The sequence below is a fragment of the Epinephelus moara genome, chromosome 14, assembly GCF_006386435.1.
Source record: "Epinephelus moara isolate mb chromosome 14, YSFRI_EMoa_1.0, whole genome shotgun sequence".
Taxonomy (NCBI): domain Eukaryota; kingdom Metazoa; phylum Chordata; class Actinopteri; order Perciformes; family Serranidae; genus Epinephelus; species Epinephelus moara.
Genome location: NC_065519.1, coordinates 5,307,779 through 5,316,837, shown reverse-complemented (window position 1 = coordinate 5,316,837; position 9,059 = coordinate 5,307,779). Strand labels below are relative to the sequence as shown.

The following is a 9,059-nucleotide window of genomic DNA, read 5'->3' as shown; positions in this document are numbered from 1 at the left end:
ATGATTGAATGAAGTAACCTAACAATCTGACATTTGACTCTTTCATAGGATACGAACGGGCCGCTGGCGGATATGACAACCCTGTGGCTCAGAACGCCCTCAACACCCAGGAGGAACAATGCCTGGAAAGTGAGGAACAATTCTCACTTAAGGAACTAGCTGAACTTCTGGGTGTGGACCTTGATGCCAGCACCACTGAGAATGGATCTTGTTGCTCAATGCGCCCTGAGTCCAATTCACGGCAGTATTGCATTGTTCGCCTCATCCAACAATCTGTGAACAAGCACTTCCCAGAGCCACCGGCCGATGTGGACAAGAACCTTCACCAGCACCTGATAGATGTGAAGGAAACTGTGCGCAAAGAGCTCGTGAAGCTGGGACCCCTGTTGGAATCAGTGGGGTTGTTGGGACGTCTGATTGGATGCTACCATCGTCAGACATTTCGTCACCTTGATGCTCTGCTCCAGAACATCAGCTCCCCCCAGAGTTCCTTGGTGCTGATAAAGTGGGCCTCCCAAACATATCTGAGGTATCTATCTCTACATTTTACCTTCTGTATCTTTATTTACTTCAACTTCAGAGGGTATCAGAACTGGAGCAGGCTTGTGTTAGAGAGAGGCCTTTATGTCTGATTTACACTACTTGATAAGTACATTTGGTCATATTTTAGTGTGAAGCCTCCTTCGTTTCTGATCTTTGTTTCTGCATTAAGCTGTTAATTTGAACTTAACATCCTGAGACCATGTGTCCTCATATAAGGACATCACATTTCAGGTTTACTTGACCTTATACTTAATTCTACTAAACCTTGACATGTTGTCCTCATTTGTGGACACTTCTTTGTGCCATCTAGTGGTAGAAAGAGCACAACACATTAATCCATGTAAAGATGATGATGTCAAGATGGCAGCCATCTCTGCCAAGTCAGTCTGCAGACGATCCCGACGCAAAAGTGGACAAGGTCCAAAACCTGATCACATTTAATGGTTGAAACATGTTTATTTATGATTGATAATGTTTGTAGTTTGATAAGGATACAATGCAATTTCACCAATTTAAGCAACAGTAACAAGTTAAGATGCTTTTAATTAGGAAGTATTTGTTTGACGACATTGGGACTTTATTATCTTCTTATTTGAGGACATTGAAACTTTATTATCATCTTGTTTGAAGACATTGGGACTTAATTATCATTGCTAGGAGAAATTAAAAATGCTTACCAAACAAAATTTCGGGTCTCAGGAGGTTAATACTTCTGTATCTGTTTCAAAATTAAAGGACAGAATCCACTCATTTTATAACAAGGCTTTTATTGTGAAACATTTGCAGGAACGTATAGTCAAAAATTTAAAGATTTGCATAAATGTAGCTACTGCCATCTTGTGGCGATTGGACATTACTACAAAATACAGTTTGTCTGGGACATTAAACACAAACAGATACCCAAAGTGACTGACATAGAGCTTCAACACTTAAATGAGTAAATCCAGCAAATTTTGAAGACAGCATGATTGTCTGCTGGTCGCGACCCCATTATTTGAGCTTTGGGCTGATATTTAGGCTTTTATTCGAATACCAGCTGTTATTTGAGAAAAATACAGTACTTATTTACAAAAAATTGTTTCGTGCATAATGAATAATTTGACATTTTGGAGAATGCTTCACTTCCTTAAATGAGAAGACTGATATCACTCTCTTATCTATTGCCAGAAAAGAGCCAGCGTAGTTTAGCTGAAAGACTGGAAACAGGGGAAAACAGCTAGCCTAGCTCCGTCTAACCCAAACTGTAACAAAGGTGGGCGTATTTTGCTTTTAGTGGACAGAGTCAGGCTCACTGTTTCCCCCCATTTCCAGTCTCTGTGCTAAGCTAAGTTAATCCCCTGCTGGCTGTAGCCTGTAAAAAGACAAGTATAAAAGTGAAATCAATTTTCTCATCCAAACATGCATGAAAACAAACTCTAATTTTTACTATCTACCCACTGTATTCTGAATAACTCGTGCTTTCTGAACAGTATAATATTCAGAAGTGAAACTTGCAGCTGCTCAGTTCTGACGTTGGTATTTGTGGTACTTTCCTAGTCAGGATCTGCTCGGTCACCCTGACCTTCAGAAAATGAATCCCATAAAAGAAGTTGACCTCGTGCTGTTCACAGAGTGGGTCGAAAAGGCAAAGGACAAACTGCTTGAGAATGTGCAGGTAAGAATACTGACTCTCTTCTGCTTGTACTTGGTCTTACAATTCAAAACCTTCATCATGTGAACAGATACTACACATTAATTCAGCCCTCTACCCCTTTCTTGACATATTTACTATGTGCCTTTGTGTAATGGAGTCATGGGAACAGATTTATTCCCAGGAGCACAACATATCTCTGTGGTGACACTGTTCCTTGGTAACAGGTGTGTGTCTACTGGACCTCAACATGAAGGACATTATAAAACCAATAAACAGATAAATGACAATGACTGTGACCAAAAAAAGCCACAAATTTCTAAGATGTTATGTTATAGTGACCAACCTGTATTTTTCTAATGTATTTTTGTCTCTTTTTGGGTCCACAGACAGAGGTCAGAGGTCAGCTGGAGATCATCCTGCAGATAAAGAGAGGAAACGAAGCCGACGACGAACTTCATCTGGACACTATTATGGTATGTAGTGAAGCAGAATTTAAAGGAGTGTCTGTTGTTACTGTGAGAGGAAGCCATGACGAAGGATTTGTGTTTGTGTCTGTGTGCATATGTTAAAGAAACACTGCATATTTATTTGCTTTACTTTTCTTTATTTATTGGTCTATTTATTTGCTGCATAATAATATTATTTCTTTTTTGTTTCTCTCTAAGTGCATCGAGGCTATACCCAAAGAAGCACAAAAAATCAGCCCCAAACTGTCTGACCGTGTGCAGGAGGTTTGTTTCCAAGTGCTGCTTATGTTTGTGTGCAGGAGGTTTGTTTCCAAGTGCTGCTTATGTTTCTGAAGAGGTGAGATTATCTAAACAGATTTACATCCAGACTTTATGAACATTAACATCACCATCTAAAGTCAGAACTTTGCATGTTGAACACGGCATGTTTTCTTTGGTTTGTAGCTACTCTGCTACGCAGACTGAGAGACTTGGGGAAATGGCAAAAATGGACAACCCAGAGATGAAATGCTTCTTCCAGACTTTGAACAACTGTAAAAATCTCAAGTGAGTAACTGAGCACTTCTGTCTCTTTGCTAGATATGAATTTAGTTCAACTTAAACTTGTTACTGTTCCTTAAAGACAAGGTGTATCATCAACACACTGTTGAAACAGCCAATGTATGATAGAAATACAGTTAAAGCACATGATTACACAGGATGTATGTAGGTTAAAAGGCTTGATGTTTTGTAAGAAAAAACAAATATAATTATGATGATGATAAACGTTGAGTATTTCTACATTATATTTATATTTCCTCTCAGGCTGCACGTCCAAAATAAAGGCACCCTTCTTGAGGAAGCTGTGGCAGTGCTTGAAAACCTGGAGGATTCCACTTGAGGAAGCTGTGGCAGTGCTTGAAAACCTGGAGGATTCCACAGTGAAACTTGTGATGAACATCGTAGCTGACATCACAGAGGTAACTGTTCAACATAATCACAAATACGCTGTTTTCTTACATTTCTAAGGAGCCATATATTTCTGTTGAGAAACATGAAACTAACTTTGATGTTTTGTCACAGAGCCACCTGAAGAAATACTTCAGATCGGAGAACAAGGAATTCTTCCTCTTGATTGACGAAGTAAGGAATCATTTCTCAGAGTTTTCCTGCTTTCAGGACATACAAAAGGTACGTCACAAAATTGCATTGCAGCCATTTTTCCGACATCTTTGTGTCTACATACTGTTGTCTTTCTTAACAAAAACCAAACAGTGTCTGTCTCCAACTTTGTGTCTCTCAGAGAGTGATGGACGATGTCTACAAGCTCATCACTCACAGTTACCTGAAACATCTAATCCAAAGCAGCCAGAGCGAACTGAAGAAGCGCTGGAGTCCTGATTTTGAACAAAAAGTTGCTGAGGATATGAGGTGGCTACATATAACCATCTCAGACCTGGTGAGATCAACAGCCTGCTTGTTCTTATGTTCTCTATAATGACATTAACCCATTAGCAGCTGGATAAAGTCTTAATTTTACTGCTTGTGTGTGTGCTGTGTTGTATCAGGCTCCTGATGTTCAAGAGTGGAACCTCATGTTGCTGAAAGTCACAGAGCTGGTGGAGTGTAAGAGCACTGACACGATGAAGCTCACAGTTGGAAGTATGCAGAATGAATGTCTCACGTGGAGGTAAATTATTCTGATGACAGATGTTTGTTACACACACCTGTGTCCATTTATTCCAGTAATGTTACGCTTGTTCTGTGTGCACTAAAAGTTTATAATCAGCTGTGACATTGATGTTTTTCTTCCTCTTTCATTCAATTATAACTATTTTAACAGAGATACACTTAACTACAGTGTTACTCAGACACCAAATTTATTATATACCTTTGAAATAGTTTGGGCCCCAGAAGAAGAAGACTTAGGGTCCTGGCATTAGGTGCTACTCTTATGCCTCTTGGGGCCGTACACATGCTGCATTTTTTGCACCCTCAAACTATTAAGTGTGTTGCAGCTCAGGAAACACAGAATGGATTAAACCCAAAAGCCCAATTGACCTATGGCTAAGCCACGCCCCCCTCCACTCACTCGGACAAACTATCAACATTCAGTGAGTGGCGCTATGGCAGGTGTCACAGTACACGGCATTTCGCAGGAGGCAACTGATGATTTTTGGGGACATAACGATCAGATGTCATTGAGAAGTAACCAAAAGGGCCTAAACTACGCATTGGAGGGATATATTCATCATTTTATTGTTGAGAAGGTCGATGAAAAGCTTAAATTAAAANGTATGAAGGGGTCGGCAGTAGGAAGGGGTCGGCAGTATGAAGGGGTCGGCAGTAGGAAGGGGTCGGCAGTATGAAGGGGTCGGCAGTAGGAAGGGGTCGGCAGTATGAAGGGGTCGGCAGTAGGAAGGGGTCGGCAGTATGAAGGGGTCGGCAGTAGGAAGGGGTCGGCAGTATGAAGGGGTCGGCAGTAGGAAGGGGTCGGCAGTATGAAGGGGTCGGCAGTAGGAAGGGGTCGGCAGTATGAAGGGGTCGGCAGTAGGAAGGGGTCGGCAGTATGAAGGGGTCGGCAGTAGGAAGGGGTCGGCAGTATGAAGGGGTCGGCAGTAGGAAGGGGTCGGCAGTATGAAGGGGTCGGCAGTAGGAAGGGGTCGGCAGTATGAAGGGGTCGGCAGTAGGAAGGGGTCGGCAGTATGAAGGGGTCGGCAGTAGGAAGGGGTCGGCAGTATGAAGGGGTCGGCAGTAGGAAGGGGTCGGCAGTATGAAGGGGTCGGCAGTAGGAAGGGGTCGGCAGTATGAAGGGGTCGGCAGTAGGAAGGGGTCGGCAGTATGAAGGGGTCGGCAGTAGGAAGGGGTCGGCAGTATGAAGGGGTCGGCAGTAGGAAGGGGTCGGCAGTATGAAGGGGTCGGCAGTAGGAAGGGGTCGGCAGTATGAAGGGGTCGGCAGTAGGAAGGGGTCGGCAGTATGAAGGGGTCGGCAGTAGGAAGGGGTCGGCAGTATGAAGGGGTCGGCAGTAGGAAGGGGTCGGCAGTATGAAGGGGTCGGCAGTAGGAAGGGGTCGGCAGTATGAAGGGGTCGGCAGTAGGAAGGGGTCGGCAGTATGAAGGGGTCGGCAGTAGGAAGGGGTCGGCAGTATGAAGGGGTCGGCAGTAGGAAGGGGTCGGCAGTATGAAGGGGTCGGCAGTAGGAAGGGGTCGGCAGTATGAAGGGGTCGGCAGTAGGAAGGGGTCGGCAGTATGAAGGGGTCGGCAGTAGGAAGGGGTCGGCAGTATGAAGGGGTCGGCAGTAGGAAGGGGTCGGCAGTATGAAGGGGTCGGCAGTAGGAAGGGGTCGGCAGTATGAAGGGGTCGGCAGTAGGAAGGGGTCGGCAGTATGAAGGGGTCGGCAGTAGGAAGGGGTCGGCAGTATGAAGGGGTCGGCAGTAGGAAGGGGTCGGCAGTATGAAGGGGTCGGCAGTAGGAAGGGGTCGGCAGTATGAAGGGGTCGGCAGTAGGAAGGGGTCGGCAGTATGAAGGGGTCGGCAGTAGGAAGGGGTCGGCAGTATGAAGGGGTCGGCAGTAGGAAGGGGTCGGCAGTATGAAGGGGTCGGCAGTAGGAAGGGGTCGGCAGTATGAAGGGGTCGGCAGTAGGAAAACGTCGCAGATGTCGTCAAAAGAAATCCTGGCTTTGGTGGCACAAACGCCGCAGCCGATGTTCTTGTGCTTGTTAGCCTTGAACACTGCTCTCCTGGGTCAAAGTCCTGTGTTTATTGGACCCATCTGCCTCCAGTCCCGCTCACCCTAAGTGGACTTATGCGCTCTTTAAATAACGTACGTTACTCTGAGTGTCTAATAACGTGGATAGGTTTACAATTGAGTTTGTGAAAAGCCTGCTACGTCTCATACAAGCAATAAAGGGTGTCTCTGCCGTCATTACAGTGATGCCGGGGACACTTTTAAAGTGAGACACATCTGCAGGATGTTTGCACGCCGTTAACGGTAAAATTAAGCTTTGTGCGAAAGTCGGTACTGTAGGAGTTACGCCAGTTTAAGACTACACAATATATTTGACCATCCCTATGTCCAATTAGGCAAATATGGGGTCATAAAATCTTGCTGTGACTCAGCCGACAGACCAACACATTCTCACTCAGACCTCCTTGCATACTGATGTTTGGTCATGGACTTTCCACGTTCACATATGACGTGCAAGGTACACTGGGTGCATTGGTTGTTGACGTTCTGAGACACAGTGTCCGGTTCTCTTCTTTCAATATACACCTCCGTTTTCACAGGAAATGGAAGCAAATAAAAAAGAAAATTATAAATAAAAGGAAAAGAGAAATAAAGGCCTGTCTGTATCTCATGTAGTCTGTTTCAATAAAGCTGTTGTCCCCTGCAGCTGTGGTAAACGAAGGCCCAGACACTATTCATGAATTTTATGGTATATTTGTTTGCAATCCGTCTCCACTATGAAGAATTAACATTCTTTGCTAGCTTGATGCTAATGGCTGAACTCACTGGGTTGCCAAAGTGGCTCTGCTATTGCACGCCAGCATTCTTCCTTTGTTACGCTGTCCCTAGAGGAAATATCAAAAAGACTGCGGTTGCGTTGCTTTACAGCTGTCCATGGCAGCAGATTGCTCAGTGTTCCTATTGGTCAAAGTGACGGCTGTTACACACAGAGTGGGTATGCACTTTTACCACTCTGTTGTATGTCTGTGGTGTAACGACACTCATAGTCGTTCACAGTCTGTCAGCACCATAGAACGGCCATATTGGGCTGTAATCGGGCTGATAACATGTAGTTTTATGAAAAGGAAGATTTTTTTTTTTGTTGAGCTCTGATAATCAAAAGAAAAAACAAAGCATTTAAACGTTCTGAAGGGGAGAAAGAAACTGTTTTGTCTGTCATTCAGTTACAAAATGACTGACAGGTTTTTACAATCTTCCATTTGCTTTGTCTGTAGCATCAAAGAGGTAGAATTGCACTGATTAGACGCTCTGTCTCCCTATATTTATGCTCATATTTAAATATTTGATACTATTTATCAGGTTTAAAATTGTTTATTTATATGAATATGCAGAGCATTTGCTTTATTTGCACAATAATGAGGAGACAAAATATGTACCTAAAGATGCTTCCAGACTGTGACAAGAGATTAGAACAAATAAAAAACAAAGATGTTTAACAGTCAAAGGAGCTGATTTGTGGAATAGTCTAGAAAAGAAATTGAAAATGTGTAAAACACTTAAAAGAAATTAAAAAATACGATGATAGACAAATATAAAACTGAGCTATGAACACCTGTGTGTGTATATGAATATTTGTTTGGGACTTTGGGGTATATAGAATATACATATGATTTGTTTTGATTTTACTTCCTAATATTCATTAGCCTCCAATCAACTGTACAATACAAACTTGACTGTTAAGATTCTTCTGTTTCCGTTACTTGAACACTTTGAACTATACTTGAACTACAGCTTGTTGTATGGAACTTTGTAGCTACTTTATGGGATGTACTTGGTACTTTTGAATGTATTCATCATCATAAAATCAGGGTATAATTGTGGATTTACTCAAATTTTTACATGATTGACTTTTATATATGATGTATTCCACTGAAGCTACAGATGACACTGTTGGTCAAAGCTGTATTTCCTGCCTCCATGTAACTATCTTAATACTTTTGTATTTTCCTAAAGTTATATACTGTATTCTTCCGTGGTGGTTAGTTTTGTTTAGAAGCTTGTAGGTTTGGTAACTTTTTCTGTCAGTAAATCAATTAATAAAATGATTTTAAATAAATCAGATTTTGGCTGTGTGCTCATTTTACCATTACTCTAGTATCAAACTGGGGCCTGATGGAAAATTGTTGCTCCACAACACAGACACCAGAACAGTTATTTGATCTTACTCTGGGGGTGGGGGCCTCTCAATGAGGGGTGGCGATATTATTAAATTATTACTCTGGGGGTGGGGGCCTCTCAATGAGGGGTGGCGATATTATTAAATTATATATATATATATATTTTTTTTTAAGATATTTTTTCTGGCATTTTGCCTTTTTAATGGACAGGACAGGTGAGCATGAAGGGGGGAGAGAGAGAGGGGGGACACCATGCAGCAAAGGGCCACAGGCTGGATTTGAACCCGGGCCGCTGCGGCTACAGCCTTGTACACGGGGCGCCTGCTTTACCCACTAAGCCACTGACGCCCCATTAAATAATATTTTTGTTATCTTACTATATAATGACGAAAACTCTCTGTGTGTCTGTGGGTGTGTCTTTTCCACGTTTTTCTCCTCACTGACTTGGTCAATCCATGTGAAATTTGGCACAGTGGTAGAGGGTCATGGGAGGATGTGAATGAAGCAATATTACATCAATTGGCCAAAGGGGGGCGCTATAGCAACCGATTGAAATTGCAAACTTTGAATGGG

General features: G+C 42.9%; 1 protein-coding gene across 1 annotated transcript in view; it reads left to right on the top strand.

Annotated features, from left to right (window-relative positions):
* The window catches only part of si:dkey-196h17.9 (uncharacterized), a 47,166-nt gene that overhangs the window by 2,884 nt on the left and 35,223 nt on the right, over window positions 1–9,059 (top strand). Inside the window, exons 2-7 of the mRNA XM_050062775.1 lie at window positions 49–529; window positions 2,080–2,197; window positions 2,563–2,649; window positions 2,842–2,907; window positions 2,946–2,980; window positions 3,088–3,189. Coding sequence (XP_049918732.1) covers window positions 49–529; window positions 2,080–2,197; window positions 2,563–2,649; window positions 2,842–2,907; window positions 2,946–2,980; window positions 3,088–3,189 — 889 coding nt within the window. The remainder of the gene's footprint in view (window positions 1–48; window positions 530–2,079; window positions 2,198–2,562; window positions 2,650–2,841; window positions 2,908–2,945; window positions 2,981–3,087; window positions 3,190–9,059) is intronic.